The sequence below is a fragment of the Oncorhynchus nerka genome, linkage group LG27 (genome assembly GCF_034236695.1).
Source record: "Oncorhynchus nerka isolate Pitt River linkage group LG27, Oner_Uvic_2.0, whole genome shotgun sequence".
NCBI lineage: Eukaryota > Metazoa > Chordata > Actinopteri > Salmoniformes > Salmonidae > Oncorhynchus > Oncorhynchus nerka.
Genome location: NC_088422.1, coordinates 12,406,574 through 12,426,773, shown reverse-complemented (window position 1 = coordinate 12,426,773; position 20,200 = coordinate 12,406,574). Strand labels below are relative to the sequence as shown.

The window sequence follows — 20,200 nt, the reverse complement described above, 5'->3', positions numbered from 1 at the left end:
TTCTAGTCATTCCAATAAATGTTATACCCCTTGATGTTCAAGAATAGGACTTGGAAATATGGAAGTATATATTAGCCTAATTGTTTTACCTGAGCGTGACCCCAAAACTAAGGACAGTTTAGCCAGCCCTACTCTGTTGTTTACGATGTTGTCATGGAGGACGGATTGGTCTCATTGATTCGAGTTGAAAAATAAATGTTGCGCTCATGGAATGGCCTGCTTTGACTACTACTGAAAAGTGCTATTTACATGTGAAAAAGTAATGTCATATGCTGCATTTGCTATAGGCCTTTTGTTCACCTGTTAGTTGGTGACACTTTGATATCTTCATAATATGCAGCTGTTTAAAGGACAAATCCACAGATGAAACAATAACAAAACGGTCGCCCCGCCTCTGTTTTGGTAAAAAGCTGAGGGATGTGGGCCTGGAGTAATCTAACCAGTCTCAGATTAATAGACAGAGCTATGGATGCAAGGACTGACCCTCCATGATGTCAGTTGTTGTTTTAACCATGTTTTGAGGCTATACAGTGTTTGTTTACATTTACTTTGTTTACAAACAGTGGAGTAAAACAAGCTTATATTTTGTGTTCTGATGAGGTACAATAGTTGGAACTAAGCTCATGAGGGATTTCTAAGTTATATTCGTCAAGAATCAATGGAAAAATATATAATTTAAAAGTACAGAAATGGATGTGGCAGATTGCCCCTTTAAGTCTATCAGAAGTGTGCGAGTTTAAGCATATGTCCATTAGGTCTATGGATGTATTTTTTTTATCAGCATGAATTAGATTGAGCAATTTTTATTTAATTTTTACCTTTTACTAGGCAAGTCAGTTAAGAACAAATTCTTATTTTCAATAAAAGCCCCACTTTTATTCCATAGGCTGGGATCTACACTCTGCAGCTGTTGTTCCATAGGCTGGGATCTACACTGTACAGCTGTTGTTCCATAGGCTGGGATCTACACTCTGCAGCTGTTGTTCCATAGGCTGGGATCTACACTTTGCAGCTGTTGTTCCATAGGCTGGGATCTACACTCTGCAGCTGTTGTTCCATAGGCTGGGATCCACACTGTGTATCTGTTGTTCCATAGGCTGGGATCCACACTGTGTATCTGTTGTTCCATAGGCTGGGATCCACACTCTGTATCTCTTATTCCATAGGCTGGGATCCGCACTGTGTATCTGTTGTTCCATAGGCTGGGATCCACACTCTGTATCTGTTATTCCATAGGCTGGGATCCACACTGTGTATCTGTTGTTCCATAGGCTGGGATCCACACTCTGTATCTCTTATTCCATAGGCTGGGATCTACACTCTGCAGCTGTTGTTCCATAGGCTGGGATCCACACTGTGTATCTGTTGTTCCATAGGCTGGGATCCACACTGTGTATCTGTTGTTCCATAGGCTGGGATCCACACTCTGTATCTGTTATTCCATAGGCTGGGATCCACACTGTGTATCTGTTATTCCATAGGCTGGGATCTACACTCTGCAGCTGTTGTTCCATAGGCTGGGATCCACACTCTGTATCTCTTATTCCATAGGCTGGGATCTACACTGTGTATCTGTTGTTCCATAGGCTGGGATCCACACTCTGTATCTGTTATTCCATAGGCTGGGATCCACACTGTGTATCTGTTGTTCCATAGGCTGGGATCTACACTCTGCAGCTGTTGTTCCATAGGCTGGGATCCACACTGTGTATCTGTTGTTCCATAGGCTGGGATCCACACTGTGTATCTGTTGTTCCATAGGCTGGGATCTGCACTGTGCAGCTGTTGTTCCATAGGCTGGGATCTACACTCTGCAGCTGTTGTTCCATAGGCTGGGATCTACACTCTGCAGCTGTTGTTCCATAGGCTGGGATCTACACTGTACAGCTGTTGTTCCATAGGCTGGGATCTACACTCTGCAGCTGTTGTTCCATAGGCTGGGATCTACACTCTGCAGCTGTTGTTCCATAGGCTGGGATCTACACTCTGCAGCTGTTGTTCCATAGGCTGGGATCCACACTGTGTATCTGTTGATCCATAGGCTGGGATCCACACTCTGTATCTGTTATTCCATAGGCTGGGATCCACACTGTGTATCTGTTGTTCCATAGGCTGGGATCCACACTCTGTATCTGTTATTCCATAGGCTGGGATCCACACTGTGTATCTGTTGTTCCATAGGCTGGGATCTACACTCTGCAGCTGTTGTTCCATAGGCTGGGATCCACACTGTGTATCTGTTGTTCCATAGGCTGGGATCTGCACTGTGCAGCTGTTGTTCCATAGGCTGGGATCCGCACTGTGTATCTGTTGTTCCATAGGCTGGGATCTGCACTGTGCAGCTGTTGTTCCATAGGCTGGGATCCACACTGTGTATCTGCTGTTCCATAGGCTGGGATCTGCACTGTGCAGCTGTTGTTCCATAGGCTGGGATCCTCACTGTGCAGCTGTTGTTCCATAGGCTGGGATCCACACTGTGTATCTGTTGTTCCATAGGCTGGGATCCACACTGTGTATCTGTTGTTCCATAGGCTGGGATCCGCACTGTGTATCTGTTATTCCATAGGCTGGGATCTGCACTGTGCAGCTGTTGTTCCATAGGCTGGGATCCACACTGTGTATCTGTTGTTTCATAGGCTGGGATCCACACTCTGTATCTGTTATTCCATAGGCTGGGATCCACACTCTGTATCTGTTATTCCATAGGCTGGGATCCACACTGTGTATCTGTTGTTCCATAGGCTGGGATCTACACTCTGCAGCTGTTGTTCCATAGGCTGGGATCCACACTGTGTATCTGTTGTTTCATAGGCTGGGATCTGCACTGTGCAGCTGTTGTTCCATAGGCTGGGATCTACACTGTACAGCTGTTGTTCCATAGGCTGGGATCTACACTCTGCAGCTGTTGTTCCATAGGCTGGGATCTACACTCTGCAGCTGTTGTTCCATAGGCTGGGATCTACACTCTGCAGCTGTTGTTCCATAGGCTGGGATCTACACTCTGCAGCTGTTGTTCCATAGGCTGGGATCCACACTGTGTATCTGTTGTTCCATAGGCTGGGATCCACACTCTGTATCTGTTATTCCATAGGCTGGGATCCACACTGTGTATCTGTTGTTCCATAGGCTGGGATCCACACTGTGTATCTGTTGTTCCATAGGCTGGGATCCACACTGTGTATCTGTTGTTCCATAGGCTGGGATCCGCACTGTGTATCTGTTATTCCATAGGCTGGGATCTGCACTGTGCAGCTGTTGTTCCATAGGCTGGGATCCACACTGTGTATCTGTTGTTCCATAGGCTGGGATCCGCACTGTGTATCTGTTATTCCATAGGCTGGGATCTACACTCTGCAGCTGTTGTTCCATAGGCTGGGATCTACACTGTACAGCTGTTGTTCCCTAGGCTGGGATCTACACTCTGCAGCTGTTGTTCCATAGGCTGGGATCTACACTCTGCAGCTGTTGTTCCATAGGCTGGGATCTACACTCTGCAGCTGTTGTTCCATAGGCTGGGATCTACACTCTGCAGCTGTTGTTCCATAGGCTGGGATCCACACTGTGTATCTGTTGTTCCATAGGCTGGGATCCACACTCTGTATCTGTTATTCCATAGGCTGGGATCCACACTGTGTATCTGTTGTTCCATAGGCTGGGATCCACACTCTGTATCTGTTATTCCATAGGCTGGGATCCACACTGTGTATCTATTGTTCCATAGGCTGGGATCTACACTCTGCAGCTGTTGTTCCATAGGCTGGGATCCACACTGTGTATCTGTTGTTCCATAGGCTGGGATCCACACTCTGTATCTGTTATTCCATAGGCTGGGATCCACACTGTGTATCTGTTGTTCCATAGGCTGGGATCCACACTCTGTATCTGTTATTCCATAGGCTGGGATCCACACTGTGTATCTATTGTTCCATAGGCTGGGATCTACACTCTGCAGCTGTTGTTCCATAGGCTGGGATCCACACTGTGTATCTGTTGTTCCATAGGCTGGGATCTGCACTGTGCAGCTGTTGTTCCATAGGCTTGGATCCGCACTGTGTATCTGTTGTTCCATAGGCTGGGATCTGCACTGTGCAGCTGTTGTTCCATAGGCTGGGATCCACACTGTGTATCTGCTGTTCCATAGGCTGGGATCTGCACTGTGCAGCTGTTGTTCCATAGGCTGGGATCCTCACTGTGCAGCTGTTGTTCCATAGGCTGGGATCCACACTGTGTATCTGTTGTTCCATAGGCTGGGATCCACACTGTGTATCTGTTGTTCCATAGGCTGGGATCCGCACTGTGTATCTGTTATTCCATAGGCTGGGATCTGCACTGTGCAGCTGTTGTTCCATAGGCTGGGATCCACACTCTGTATCTGTTATTCCATAGGCTGGGATCCACACTCTGTATCTGTTATTCTATAGGCTGGGATCCACACGGTGTATCTGTTGTTCCATAGGCTGGGATCCACACTGTGTATCTGTTGTTCCATAGGCTGGGATCCACACTGTGTATCTGTTGTTCCATAGGCTGGGATCCACACTCTGTATCTGTTATTCCATAGGCTGGGATCCACACTGTGTATCTGTTGTTCCATAGGCTGGGATCTGCACTGTGCAGCTGTTGTTCCATAGGCTGGGATCCACACTGTGTATCTGTTGTTCCATAGGCTGGGATCCACACTGTGTATCTGTTGTTCCATAGGCTGGGATCCACACTGTGTATCTGTTGTTCCATAGGCTGGGATCCGCACTGTGCAGCTGTTGTTCCATAGGCTGGGATCCACACTCTGTATCTGTTATTCCATAGGCTGGGATTCGCACTGTGTATCTGTTATTCCATAGGCTGGGATCTGCACTGTGCAGCTGTTGTTCCATAGGCTGGGATCCACACTCTGTATCTGTTATTCCATAGGCTGGGATCCACACTCTGTATCTGTTATTCCATAGGCTGGGATCCACACGGTGTATCTGTTGTTCCATAGGCTGGGATCCACACTGTGTATCTGTTGTTCCATAGGCTGGGATCCACACTGTGTATCTGTTTTTTCCATAGGCTGGGATCCACACTCTGTATCTGTTATTCCATAGGCTGGGATCCACACTCTGTATCTGTTATTCCATAGGCTGGGATCCACACTGTGTATCTGTTGTTCCATAGGCTGGGATCTGCACTGTGCAGCTGTTGTTCCATAGGCTGGGATCCACACTGTGTATCTGTTGTTCCATAGGCTGGGATCCACACTGTGTATCTGTTGTTCAATAGGCTGGGATCCACACTGTGTATCTGTTGTTCCATAGGCTGGGATCCGCACTGTGTATCTGTTGTTCCATAGGCTGGGATCCACACTGTGTATCTGTTGTTCCATAGGCTGGGATCCACACTGTGTATCTGTTGTTCCATAGGCTGGGATCCACACTGTGTATCTGTTGTTCCATAGGCTGGGATCCGCACTGTGCAGCTGTTGTTCCATAGGCTGGGATCCACACTGTGCAACTGTTGCAAGAGCACATTTTTCACTGGCTGTCTACTGGTTTTTAAACAATGATTGATAGGCAGTTTAAACTTCTTGAATTCAACCATTATTCAACCATTATTTAGCAAATAGCTAAATGAGAGAGCAGCAGTGTGATTCACATCAATGTGCTATCAATAATAAGTGATATCTGTATCGCCGTAGACGACACCACTGCTGTCATCCTGACCTCCAAGCATTTATTCATGTTGGATCATCTTTGGATGCCAACAGCAGTCGCACCATTGGAAGACATAACTTGGACTGTAGCCTACAAAAACCTATTCCTGCTCTTTTCCAGCAATCCATCAAACACATTTGGTGTGTCACCATAGTGGTCTCTGACATCATAGTGGTCTCTGATTGGTGGTCAGACTCACTCAGGTGGAACAAACTTAAACTTGCGCCTTTTTTCAATGCTGATTTGAATGTCATTGAGAAAACATCGAAGTGTCCATTTTTTTTTCTTCTCGCGATCATCATTTCTGGATTTAAAAGTAATCCTTGATGTAATCATCTAGTTTTTCAAAAGTATCTGTAATCTGATTACAATATTTTTGCTGGTAAATTAACAGATTACAGTTACCGTTTTTTGTAATCTGTTACTCTCCAACTCTGCTCACAGCAAAGACCCAACAAATCCCTCACAGCAAAGACCCAACAAATCCCTCACAGCAAAGAACCAACAAATCCCTCACAGCAAAGAACCAACAAATCCCTCACAGCAAAGACCCAACAAATCCCTCACAGCAAAGACCCAACAAAACCCTCACAGCAAAGAACCAACAAATCCCTCACAGCAAAGAACCAACAAATCCCTCACAGCAAAGAACCAACAAAACCCTCACAGCAAAGACCCAACAAAACCCTCACAGCAAAGACCCAACAAATCCCTCACAGCAAAGAACCAACAAAACCCTCACAGCAAAGACCCAACAAATCCCTCACAGCAAAGACCCAACAAAACCCTCACAGCAAAGACCCAACAAATCCCTCACAGCAAAGACCCAACAAATCAAAGACCCAAATCACAGCAAAGACCCAACAAATCCCTCACAGCAAAGACCCAACAAATCCCTCACAGCAAAGACCCAACAAATCCCTCACAGCAAAGAACCAACAAAACCCTCACAGCAAAGAACCAACAAAACCCTCACAGCAAAGACCCAACAAATCCCTGACTTTGAGACATACATCTATCACAGTGTCTCTGTTCTGACATCATGTTTAAAAACAGAGGCTTGGTGCCTTGCAAGAACTACAGCAGAAAGAGGAAACATTGCATTCTTTGACCTGCTGTCCGACTGATGTTTTTCACGCTCTTCAAGATTATAATACGGCGTCTGGATTACACCATACCTCCATGTTGCTGCTTTCACATCATCTCTATCAGTAGGCAATGCACAGTTCTGTCCTACGGCGGAATACCAGGGAGATCTTTCTCCTGAATCTTGTTTTTCTGTGCTATATAGCCCTTTGCTTCCTCATGGAATGTGGAGGAACATGTGGGAGACAGATGTGTGTGTAGACAGCTGTGTGTGGAGGAACAGGTGAGGGGGATGCTGGGAGCGTGTCGGTAACTGTGGCGGGACGAGGCCCGGTGCGGTTTAGGGCTGCTGCCTGTTTATACAGCCAAGAGGCTGCAGACAGTCTGTTAGTCTGGTAGCTGAGTGGACCCAGCTGTGGGGCCAACAGTATAGCTGCCTGGTGGTTGCCTAGGATTCTCCACTGCCAAAGCCAGGTCACTCCGCTCACTGCCAGATGAGCTAGAGAAAGAAAGAGAGGGAGGGAGAGAAGACCGAGAGGGGGAGGTGAAGGGAGGGGGAAGAGAGGGAATACAAAGTGATGACAAAGGAACGACTGAGAGAGGGAGGTGAAGTTCAGGGAGGGAGGGGGAGAAGAGAGGGAATGGGAGAAGGAGAGAGGAACAAGCCATCAAAAGACTGAACGTATTGATGTGTTAAATCTGTTCACCCTTTGACTAGAACGTCCTTCTCTGCTTCATTTGTACATTTACATTTTTGTCATTTAGCAGACGCTCTTTTCCAGAGCAACTTAAAGTAGCGAGTGTGTACATTTTCATATTTGTTCGTAGTTTGTATTCGTAATTGTTGCTACGATAAGAGAATTTATGTACTCCCCTGTTTTAACAACTCATCGCGGATATGTAAACATTTTTGTGAGAAAGTCCCGGTTTGATTTACCTCAGACACATTTATGGGAGAGAGAGAAGAAAGAGGAAGATGGCAACAGAGCTGTCGCCATCAGCGGCTATAGTATCTATAAAACCATACTACAAGCATATGGTGATTCCCTATCATTCCTGTGGTTTTATGATCCATCTAAGAGCCCATTAGAACACCAAATTCCTCCCCTTGAACTAAATAAAGCAGAAAACCATTATTTAACCACTGCGGCTGAGTGTGCAGAAGCTTCAATGAAACATACACTATAAATATAGCTCAGTATTTATGGGGTGGAAAAAAATTAAATGGCCGCCTCATCTGAAAATAACTTTGTCATTGTTTAATGGGGAGGGTTTAATGAGATGAGGAATAGTCTTCTACTGTGAGCTGAGAAAAAGAGGAATGGCTGGTACACTGTTCATGTCACACGCATGGTCTTTAGTGTGAGGCTGTCAGGCAGAGCTAAAAAAGGTCTGGTTTCATCCCAAATGGCACACTATATAGTGCACTACTTTTGACCAGAGCCTGTATGGTCATACATATTAAGTAGTTCCCTATGTAGGGAATAGGATGCCATTTGGGATTCAACCCCCCCGTCTTCACGTAGAGCTTGTTCTGAGGAAGGAATCATAGTAGGTGATTAGTACATGTCCCACGAAGGTGGAATCATTGGTTCACTTCAACTCTGACCTGTTTCTTTCTTTCTATTTCAGATGTTTTATTTGATTGAGATTGATTAATTATTGTCATCGATAGGACTAGACGGGGAGACGGCAGCTAGGAAAGGTGGACTCAGGGACCCCCCCGTCTGGGGACATGTGACGTCAGCCGCATTCCCGCTAAGCCAGACTCTGGCATTACACTCTGTTTACCTTTCTGACCAGTCAAAAAAAAACATTCTTTGAATTCTGACCTCTGAACTCAACCGGAACAATAGGGAATCCGTAACAGCTCCCATTCTAAACACATGCCCAATTAACCAATTGACTTGGTCTAGTTTGAATTCTCTATATTCTTCAGCGTCGAAAAGAATCGCAAACATCTAGTTGGTGACAACACGTCTAGACGCTAATCAGGGGGAAATCACATCAGTATTCCGTGTCATTATGTTTCATGTCCGCCGTGTGTGAGCACTCGTTAAATGAAACTTCTAAATGCATATAGATGGCGATAAACGAGAGAGAGAAATTGGACAGACGTGGCTGGCGCACTGCTCTGTAATTAAGTGTATTGTGACTACTGTCAATAGGTGAGAGGTGGTGAGAACGGTAGTTAAATTCCCATCAGGTGGAATTACAGCCATATTGGGGCTCCGTGACAGACAGGAAATGTGTAATATTGTTAGAAAAAGATCTCAGCCGGCCTTCACAGGTATAGCCTCACAGGTACAGCCGACCTGTCATTTCAGCCGGCCTTCACAGGTATAGCCTCACAGGTACAGCCGACCTGTCATTTCAGCCAGCCTTCACAGGTATAGCCTCACAGGTACAGCCAACCTGTCATTTCAGCCAGCCTTCACAGGTATAGCCTCACAGGTACAGCCGACCTGTCATTTCAGCCGACCTTCACAGGTATAGCCTCACAGGTACAGCCGACCTGTCATTTCAGCCAGCCTTCACAGGTATAGCCTCACAGGTACAGCCAACCTATAATTTCAGCCAGCCTTCACAGGTATAGCCTCACAGGTACAGCCGACTGTCATTTCAGCCGGTCTTCACAGGTATAGCCTCACAGGTACAGCCGACCTGTCATTTCAGCCAGCCTTCACAGGTATAGCCTCACAGGTACAGCCGACCTATCATTTCAGCCAGCCTTCAAAGGTATAGCCTCACAGGTACAGCCAACCTGTCATTTCAGCCAGCCTTCACAGGTATAGCCTCACAGGTACAGCCAACCTATCATTTCAGCCAGCCTTCACAGGTATAGCCTCACAGGTACAGCCAACCTATCATTTCAGCCAGCCTTCACAGGTATAGCCTCATAGGTACAGCCGACCTGTCATTTCAGCGAGCCACAGGTATAGCCTCACAGGTACAGCCAACCTATCATTTCAGCCAGCCTTCACAGGTATAGCCTCACAGGTACAGCCAACCTGTCATTTCAGCCGACCTTCACAGGTATAGCCTCACAGGTACAGCCAACCTGTCATTTCAGCCAGCCTTCACAGGTATAGCCTCACAGGTACAGCCAACCTTTAATTTCCATCTCGATCATTCAATTCATTTCAGTGCCATTTTCATTTGCTACTAGCCACAGCTTTCCTCTCACCTTCATATCGTCATCTCTCTGTGTTGTAACCATATCGTCATCTCTCTGTGTTGTAACCATATCGTCATCTCTCTGTGTTGTAACCATATCGTCATCTCTCTGTGTTTTGACCATATCGTCATCTCTCTGTGTTGTAACCATATCGTCATCTCTCTGTGTTTTGACCATATCGTCATCTCTCTGTGTTGTGACCATATGGTCATCTCTCTGTGTTGTGACCATATCCATATCGTCATCTCTCTGTGTTGTGACCATATCGTCATTTCTCTGTGTTGTGACCATATCGTCATCTCTCTGTGTTGTGGTCATATCATCATCTCTCTGTGTCTCTGAGTTGTGACCATATCGTCATCTCTCTCTGTCTCTGTGTTGTGACCATATGGTCATCTCTCTGTGTTGTGACCATATCGTCATCTCTCTGTGTTTTGACCATATCGTCATCTCTCTGTGTCTCTGTGTTGTGACCATATGGTCATCTCTCTGTGTTGTGACCATATGGTCATCTCTCTGTGTTGTGACCATATCCATATGGTCATCTCTCTGTGTTGTGACCATATCCATATCGTCATCTCTCTGTGTTGTGACCATATCGTCATCTCTCTGTGTTGTGACCATATCATCATCTCTCTGTGTCTCTGAGTTGTGACCATATCGTCATCTCTCTGTGTTGTGACCATATTGTCATCTCTCTGTGTTGTGACCATATCATCATCTCTCTGTGTCTCTGAGTTGTGACCATATCGTCATCTCTCTGTGTTGTGGTCATATCATCATCTCTCTGTGTCTCTGAGTTGTGACCATATCGTCATCTCTCTGTGTCTCTGAGTTGTGACCATATCGTCATCTCTCTGTGTTGTGGTCATATCGTCATCTCTCTGTGTCTCTGTGTTGTGCCGTTGAGCAAGGTACGTAACCCCCTGCAATTGTTTCAGGGGCGCTGCACTTCGCCTGACCCATTGCTTCCAACACCTCGTGGTGTGTGCGTCACAGGCGGCTGGTGCTACCTTAATTGGGGAGGATGGGCTCATTGTAATTGCTGGAACAGAATGAATGGAATGGTATCTTACAGATCAGGCAAGCTATCTGTACTGTATGGCTGTCGTCTTGCGAGCTCTGACCCAACTTTGCTCTGCAAGAAAGGCATTTCACTGTGCTTGTGCACGTAACTGTAAAAACTTGAATTTTAAAACTTGAACCCTATTACCTAAACAAAACGGCACTACTTTTGACCAGAGCCCTATAGGTCTAAAGTAGTGCCCTAGTGCCATTTCAGACACAATCGAATGCAAAAAATGTGATAAGAGCTAGCTATATAGCCCTGCAGTATTCATCTAGGTAGTGTAGCTGAGCTAGCTATATAGCCCTGCAGTATTCATCTAGGTAGTGTAGCTGAGCTAGCTATATAGCCCTGCAGTATTCATCTAGGTAGTGTAGCTGAGCTAGCTATATAGCCCTGCAGTATTCATCTAGCTAGCGTAGCTGAGCTAGCTATATAGCCCTGCAGTATTCATCTAGGTAGTGTAGCTGAGCTAGCTATATAGCCCTGCAGTATTCATCTAGGTAGTGTAGCTGAGCTAGCTATATAGCCCTGCAGTATTCATCTAGGTAGTGTAGCTGAGCTAGCTATATAGCCCGGCAGTATTCATCTAGCTAGCGTAGCTGAGCTAGCTATATAGCCCTGCAGCATTCATCTAGGTAGTGTAGCTGAGCTAGCTATATAGCCCTGCAGTATTCATCTAGGTAGTGTAGCTGAGCTAGCTATATAGCACTGCAGGATTCATCTAGGTAGTGTAGCTGAGCTAGCAAATAGCCCTGCAGCATTCATCTAGGTAGTGTAGCTGAGCTAGCTATATAGCCCTGCAGGATTCATCTAGGTAGTGTAGCTGAGCTAGCTATATAGCCCCGGCAGTATTCATCTAGGTAGTGTAGCTGAGCTAGCTATATAGCCCTGCAGTTTTCATCTAGGTAGTGTAGCTGAGCTAGCTATATAGCCCCGCAGTTTTCATCTAGCTAGCGTAGCTGAGCTAGCTATATAGCCCGGCAGGATTCATCTAGGTAGTGTAGCTGAGCTAGCTATATAGCCCGGCAGGATTCATCTAGGTAGTGTAGCTGAGCTAGCTATATAGCCCTGCAGTATTCATCTAGGTAGTGTAGCTGAGCTAGCCATAGCACTCTCTGATCGTCACTAAAACTATTTGTAGCAGTGGTAGGAGGAGTCTGAGCAGTAGGGGATCATTCAGATACAGAAAACTTTAATGTCATCAACGAGATAATCTTGCAGCAGTCATAAAACATACAACATCTAGAAATGTACAATAAATAACAAAGGATATTTACAAACAATTAGGCAAGGTCAGTGCGATTTCATAGTGCAAGTGCTAAGAGCAATTAGTCCAACATTTTGTTAAGTTGCAAAATTGCATTCGGAATAAAAGAGAACTTATTTTTTTCAACCTTAGGTAGTCTGCATCTGCGTCCAGCGGGGAGGAGCTGGAATTCAGGGTGGAGTGAATGGGACGAGGAAGGGGATATCGTTTGAAACCAAGTAGCGCTATGTTGGAAAAATACACATCTCCTTCCTGGTTTAGACAGATAATCCATATTACTCGTAATGACATTATTCATAGTCATTTATAATTGTAGTTTTCTCAGGTCATATTTGAGATATGTGTCTTCCTTGTCTGGTCTCTGGTCATTACAGCCAATGAGTGATTTAGTCAGTGTTGTGATGTTGACAGGCTGGTGTGGTCAGTTGTTATTATTATTATTAATTGTTATTATGTCAGGCTGAAGGGTCATTTATTGTATGTAATGAGGCCCCCCCTGTAGAGAGGCTACTGAGGGCCAGCCAACAGCCCCATGGAGGGAACAGGATCGCTCATTAGATCCCACTGTACTGTGAATGGACGATGTCATTAGACAAGAAACATGTTATTGATAGGAGTGCCTGTCAGATGTTCCCGTCACAATGTGTTGTGGTGAGCCAATCAGCTAGGATGTCAGAGAAGGCTATGGTGTCTGTTGACTTCTCAGACCAGTGTTATTGCAGCCAAGGTCATACCGAGGGATTGGATAATTAAAATAAAAATGCTTATTGTCTGGATCAGTCAAAATGTTGAGCAAATGTATTCTGGTGAGAAAACCCACATCATATTTCTATATCAGTATACTTCACTCCCTGTTCTCTCATCTGTTCCTCCTCTCTGTTCCTCCTCTTTGTTCCTCCTCTCTGTTCCTCCTCTCCATTCCTCCCTGTTCCTCCTCTCTGTTCCTCCTCTCTGTTCCTCCTCTCTGCTCCTCCTCTCCATTCCTCTCTGTTCCTCCTCTCTGTTCCTCCTCTCCATTCCTCTCTGTTCCTCCTCTCCATTCCTCTCTGTTCCTCCTCTCTGTTCCTCCTCTCCGTTCCTCTCTGTTCCTCCTCCCTGTTCCTCCTCTCTGTTCCTCCTCTCTGTTCCTCCTCTCCATTCCTCTCTGTTCCTCCTCTCCATTCCTCTCTGTTCCACCTCTCTGTTCCTCCTCTCTGTTCCTCCTCTCTGTTCCTCTCTGTTCCTCCTCCCTGTTCCTCCTCTCTGTTCCTCCTCTCCATTCCTCTCTGTTCCTCCTCTCTGTTCCTCCTCTCCATTCCTCTCTGTTCCTCCTCTCTGTTCCTCCTCTCCATTCCTCCCTGTTCCTCCTCTCTGTTCCTCCTCTCTGTTCCTCCTCTCCATTGTGGTCATATCGTTGTGACCATATCGTCATCTCTCTGTGTTGTGACCATATCGTCATCTCTCTGTGTTGTGGTCATATCGTCATCTCTCTGTGTCTCTGTGTTGTGGTCATATCGTCATCTCTCTGTGTTGTGGTCATATCGTCATCTCTCTGTGTTGTGGTCATATCGTCATCTCTCTGTGTTGTGGTCATATAGTCATCTCTCTGTGTTGTGGTCATATCGTCATCTCTCTGTGTTGTGGTCATATCGTCATCTCTCTGTGTCTCTGTGTTGTGGTCATATCGTCATCTCTCTGTGTTGTGACCATATCGTCATCTCTCTGTGTTGTGGTCATATAGTCATCTCTCTGTGTTGTGGTCATATCGTCATCTCTCTGTGTTGTGGTCATATCGTCATCTCTCTGTGTTGTGACCATATCGTCATCTCTCTGTGTTGTGACCATATCGTCATCTCTCTGTGTCTCTGTGTTGTGGTCATATCGTCATCTCTCTGTGTTGTGGTCATATCGTCATCTCTCTGTGTTGTGGTCATATCATCATCTCTCTGTGTTGTGACCATATCGTCATCTCTCTGTGTTGTGACCATATGGTCATCTCTCTGTGTTGTGACCATATCGTCATCTCTCTGTGTTGTGACCATATCGTCATCTCTCTGTGTTGTGACCATATCGTCATCTCTCTGTGTTGTGACCATATCGTCATCTCTCTGTGTCTCTGTGTTGTGGTCATATCGTCATCTCTCTGTGTTGTGGTCATATCGTCATCTCTCTGTGTTGTGACCTTGAGCACGGCACATAACCCCCTTCAATTTCTCCAGGGGTGCTGCTCTGCGCCAGACCCCTGGGGTTGTGAGCATAAAAACAAATGTTTGTTTTCTACCAGTTAATGGACAATAAAGTCTTCTTCTTCTTCTCTCCAGGACACCCCTCCTCCCAGCACCTACAACGTGCGGGAGTCTTTTGAGAAGACGTATGGCCGCGCCTCCTTCTCAGAACCCAGGAGCGAGGGGGGCAGGAGACGCCAGAGCTCATTCCTGAGCGCAGCACCCAGACACTCCTCCTTCTTGAGCTACGATCTGGACTTCCCAGGTACTCTAGACCAGTGGTTCCCAAACTGTGGGTCCCCTAGGAACTCCGGCTCTCAACTTACTCCTGAAAGTTGTAATAGTAGAATGCACAAGGTGTAATTTTGAAATTGGGTGGTGCATCAGGATGTTCCCCAATGCTGGAACGGGGGCCTGGGTGGACAGGGTTGGGAACCACTGCTGTAGGCTACACTGTGGTGTAGTGTGAAGTTGCCCCCTAGACACTGATCTTCAGTTTTGCTTTATCCCCAATAATGGTTAAAAGTTAAGATTGTGGCAGGGAAAGCTGATCCTAGATCTGTATCTTCACACTGTAGCGGGCTACCGTACTGACCGTCAAGGTTTAAGCACTGCTCAACATGCTGCTTTCTAGCGGATCTGATATCTGATATCTTTTACTTTTTATTCATTTCATTAAAGTGATGTTGAGTCAAATCAACTGAACAAATAGCTAGAAAGTGACTGTAGACTGGGCTTGTTGAGGAGACTGTAGACTGGGCTTGTTGAGGAGACTGTAGACTGGGCTTGTTGAGGAGACAATAGACTGGGCTTGTTGAGGAGACTGTAGACTGGGCTTGTTGAGGAGACAATAGACTGGGCTTGTTGAGGATACTGTAGACTGGGCTTGTTGAGGAGACAATAGACTGGGCTTGTTGAGGAGACAATAGACTGGGCTTGTTGAGGAGACAATAGACTGGGTTTGTTGAGGAGACTGTAGACTGGGCTTGTTGAGGAGACAATAGACTGGGCTTGTTGAGGAGTCAATAGACTGGGCTTGTTGAGGAGATAATAGACTGGGCTTGTTGAGGAGACTGTATCCTGGGCTTGTTGATGAGACTGTAGACTGGGGTTGTTGAGGAGACAATAGACTGGGCTTGTTGAGGAGACAATAGACTGGGCTTGTTGAGGAGACTGTAGACTGAGCTTGTTGAGGAGTCAATAGACTGGGCTTGTTGAGGAGACTGTAGACTGGGCTTGTTGAGGAGACTGTAGACTGGACTTGTTGAGGAGACAATAGACTGGGCTTGTTGAGGAGACTGTAGACTGGGCTTGTTGAGGAGACTGTAGACTGGGCTTGTTGAGGAGTCAATAGACTGGGTTTGTTGAGGAGACTGTAGATTGGGCTTGTTGAGGAGACTGTAGACTGAGCTTGTTGAGGAGACAATAGACTGGGCTTGTTGAGGAGACTGTAGACTGGGCTTGTTGAGGAGTCAATAGACTGGGCTTGTTGAGGAGACTGTAGACTGGGCTTGTTGAGGAGACTGTATCCTGGGCTTGTTGATGAGACTGTAGACTGGGGTTGTTGAGGAGACAATAGACTGGGCTTGTTGAGGAGACAATAGACTGGGCTTGTTGAGGAGACTGTAGACTGAGCTTGTTGAGGAGTCAATAGACTGGGCTTGTTGAGGAGACTGTAGACTGGGCTTGTTGAGGAGACTGTAGACTGGACTTGTTGAGGAGACAATAGACTGGGCTTGTTGAGGAGACTGTAGACTGGGCTTGTTGAGGAGACTGTAGACTGGGCTTGTTGAAGAGTCAATAGACTGGGTTTGTTGAGGAGACTGTAGATTGGGCTTGTTGAGGAGACTGTAGACTGAGCTTGTTGAGGAGACAATAGACTGGGCTTGTTGAGGAGACTGTAGACTGGGCTTGTTGAGGAGTCAATAGCCTGGGCTTGTTGAGGAGACTGTAGACTGGGCTTGTTGAGGAGACTGTAGACTGGGCTTGTTGAGGAGACAATAGACTGGGCTTGTTGAGGAGACTGTAGACTGGGCTTGTTGAAGAGACTGTAGACTGGGCTTGTTGAGGAGACTGTAGACTGGGCTTGTTGAGGAGACTGTAGACTGGGCTTGTTGAGGAGACAATAGACTGGGCTTGTTGAGGAGACTGTAGACTGGGCTTGTTGAGGAGACAATAGACTGGGCTTGTTGAGGAGACTGTAGACTGGGCTTGTTGAGGAGACAATAGACTGGGTTTGTTGAGGAGACCAATGTCCTTCCATTCAAATACAGTGTCCGTTTCTGTTTGTGGTTAGCCTAATTGTTACTTCAATTATACTTTCATTGCAAATGTTCTTTCCAAAAAAGATTCATGACTTATATGGATAATTTATGCAACCTATTTTACACAAGACTCAACCCCTTAACAAGAGATTGATTTGCATATAAATAGATCTGGCTGTGTGCAAAGTGTGTTCTCAAACACATAGGGAGTTCATTTCAGCTATTATTTAATTTGCATTTCAGAATATGGGGTATTATTTCACCCCTCATCCATGCCTTTTTCCAATCACTTTTTGATGTCAACTTGATTGGAATATGTTCAACAATATTAGGTGTATACTTCTGCGATCACCCAATGGCTGCGGTAGAAATGGGCTCTATGACACGGAATCTGCTCCAGGTGAAATGGGAATGTTTAGAATGCAAAATAACTCTAGAAACCAATCAAATTTTTCTGTGGCGGTAAGCACCTTTGAGTTAGCTGGGGGTCAGACAAGTGATTGGGAAACCTAGCGCGGGAACCCCCAGGCTTACCGGTTAAATTTTTTTCCTCAACCTTGTTTTCATCATTTAGTCCAAATGTCATCTAGCATACTTAAACAGTTGTATTACCTCGTCATGTTTTCATTCACTCTGTATTGCTAGGATCATTTGTTGTTTACATCAGTGACCGAGTGGGTGAGTTGTTGAGAGTTAGCTCAGTCCCTACTCTACACTTTTCTTCTCAAGTGGTATCTTATTGGAATATGAATGGTTTATGGTGATGAGACTCAGAGCCTGACTCTCCTCTCCCCCTCTCCTTCCCCCTCCTCTCCCCTCTTCTCCTCTCCCCTCTTCTCCTCTCCCCTCTCCTATCCCCTACTCTCCCCTTCCCTCCCTCCCTCCCTCCCTCCCTCCCTCCCTCCCCCTCCCTCCCTCCCTCCCTCCCTCCCTCACATCTCCTCTCCCCCTCCTCTCTTCTCCTCTCCCCCTCTCATCTCCTCTCCCTCCTCTCATCTCATCTCCTCTCCCCCTTCCCTTCTCTCCCCTCCCCCTCCTCTCCTATCCCCTCCCCTTCCCTCCTCTCCTCTATTTTATTGTCCGTTGCTAATGTCCTCTTCTCTCCTCTCCTCTATTCTCCCTCTTTAATTCTCCCCTCTTCTCCTCTATTCTCCTCTCCTCTCCTCTATTCTCCTCTCCTCTATTCTCCTCTATTCTATTCTATTCTCCTCTATTCTCCTCTATTCTATTCTATTCTCCTCTATTCTATTCTTCTCTATTCTATTCTCCTCTATTCTATTCTATTCTTCTCTATTCTATTCTCCTCTATTCTATTCTTCTCTATTCTATTCTCCTCTATTCTATTCTATTCTTCTCTATTCTATTCTCCTCTATTCTATTCTTCTCTATTCTATTCTCCTCTATTCTATTCTCATCTATTATATTCTCCTCTATTCTCCTCTCCTCTCCTCTCCTCTCCTCTCCTCTCCTCTCCTCTCCTCTCCTCTCCTCTCCTCTCCTCTCCTCTCCTCTCCTCTCCCTCTCCCTCTCCTCCTCTCCTTTCCCTCTCTTCTCCCTCTACTCTCCTCCTGTCCCCCTCTCCTCCTCTCCCTCTCCTCTACTTTCCTCTCCTCTGTTCACCAGGTCCAGGTCAGTATAGTCCTGACATCAAGTCCAGTCCCCAGATGGCTCTGATCGTGTCCAGGGAGGATCGCTTCAAAGGCCCCAAGAACACCAACCCCGGCCCAGGCACCTATGAGGTAACTCACTATCAGACTAGCTTTTACCATGTAACATCAGTCTACCTGAGATGCTTAAACGTACATTAATTGCCCCAACATTATAAGAATCTCGGTTTCAAAATCGATTCAAACACGTTATTTGTGACTTTTTGAGCTTGCCTGTCTTAATAAACCAATAGAAAAGTCCCAAAATGGCTGCATATTTTGTATTTGTTTTTTTATAATGCATCTCCATGAGTTCCTGCCAAGGCAGCAGCTACTCTTCCTGGGGTTTATTATGGATCCCCATTAGTTCCTGCCAGGGCAGCAGCTACTCTTCCTGGGGTTTATTATGGATCCCCATTAGTTCCTGCCAAGGCAGCAGCTACTCTTCCTGGAGTTTATTATGGATCCCCATTAGTTCCTGCCAAGGCAGCAGCTACTCTTCCTGGAGTTTATTATGGATCCCCATTAGTTCCTGCCAAGGCAGCAGCTACTCTTCCTGTGGTTTATTATGCATCTCCATGAGTTCCTGCCAAGGCAGCAGTTACTCTTCCTGGGGTTTATTATGGATCTCCATTAGTTCCTGCCAAGGCAGCAGCTACTCTTCCTGGGGTTTATTATGGATCCCCATTAGTTCCTGACAAGGCAGCAGCTACTCTTCCTGGGGTTTATTATGGATCCCCATTAGTTCCTGCCAAGGCAGCAGCTACTCTTCCTGGGGTTTATTATGGATCCCCATTAGTTCCTGACAAGGCAGCAGCTACTCTTCCTGGGGTTTGGTATGGATCCCCATTAGTTCCTGCCAAGGCAGCAGCTACTCTTCCTGGGGTTTATTATGGATCCCCATTAGTTCCTGCCAAGGCAGCAGCTACTCTTCCTGGGGTTTGGTATGGATCCCCATTAGTTCCTGCCAAGGCAGCAGCTACTCTTCCTGGGGTTTGGTATGGATCCCCATTAGTTCCTGCCAAGGCAGCAGCTATTCTTCCTGGAGTTTGTTATGGATCCCCATTAGTTCCTGCCAAGGCAACAGCTACTCTTCCTGGAGTTTATTATGGATCCCCATTAGTTCCTGCCAAGGCAGCAGCTACTCTTCCTGGGGTTTGTTATAGATCCCCATTAGTTCCTGCCAAGGCAGCAGCTACTCTTCCTGGGGTTTGTCCTCATCGTGACATTAACACAGAACAGTATTGAGCCATCCTCATTGTGACATTAACACAGAACAGTATTGAGCCATCCTCATCGTGACATTAACACAGAACCGTATTGAGCCATCCCCATCGTGACATTAACAGAGAACAGTATTGAGCCATCCTCATCGTGACATTAACACAGAACAGTATTGAGCCATCCTCATTGTGACATTAACACAGAACAGTATTGAGCCATCCTCATTGTGACATTAACACAGAACAGTATTGAGCCATCCTCATCGTGACATTAACACAGAACAGAATTGAGCCATCCTCATCGTGACATTAACACAGAACAATATTGAGCCATCCTCATCGTGACATTAACACAGAACAGTATTGAGCCATCCTCATTGTGACATTAACACAGAACAGTATTGAGCCATCCTCATCGTGACATTAACACAGAACAGTATGGAGCCATCCTCATCGTGACATTAACACAGAACAGTATTGAGCCATCCTCATCGTGACATTAACACAGAACAGTATTGAGCCATCCTCATCGTGACATTAACACAGAACAGAATTGAGCCATCCTCATCG

The 20,200-nt window shown here is 46.1% G+C and overlaps 1 protein-coding gene across 1 annotated transcript in view; it reads left to right on the top strand.

Annotated features, from left to right (window-relative positions):
• The window catches only part of stpg2 (sperm-tail PG-rich repeat containing 2), an 85,186-nt gene that overhangs the window by 57,621 nt on the left and 7,365 nt on the right, over positions 1-20,200 (top strand). Inside the window, exons 11-12 of the mRNA XM_065011391.1 lie at positions 14,594-14,762; positions 18,385-18,500. Coding sequence (XP_064867463.1) covers positions 14,594-14,762; positions 18,385-18,500 — 285 coding nt within the window. The remainder of the gene's footprint in view (positions 1-14,593; positions 14,763-18,384; positions 18,501-20,200) is intronic.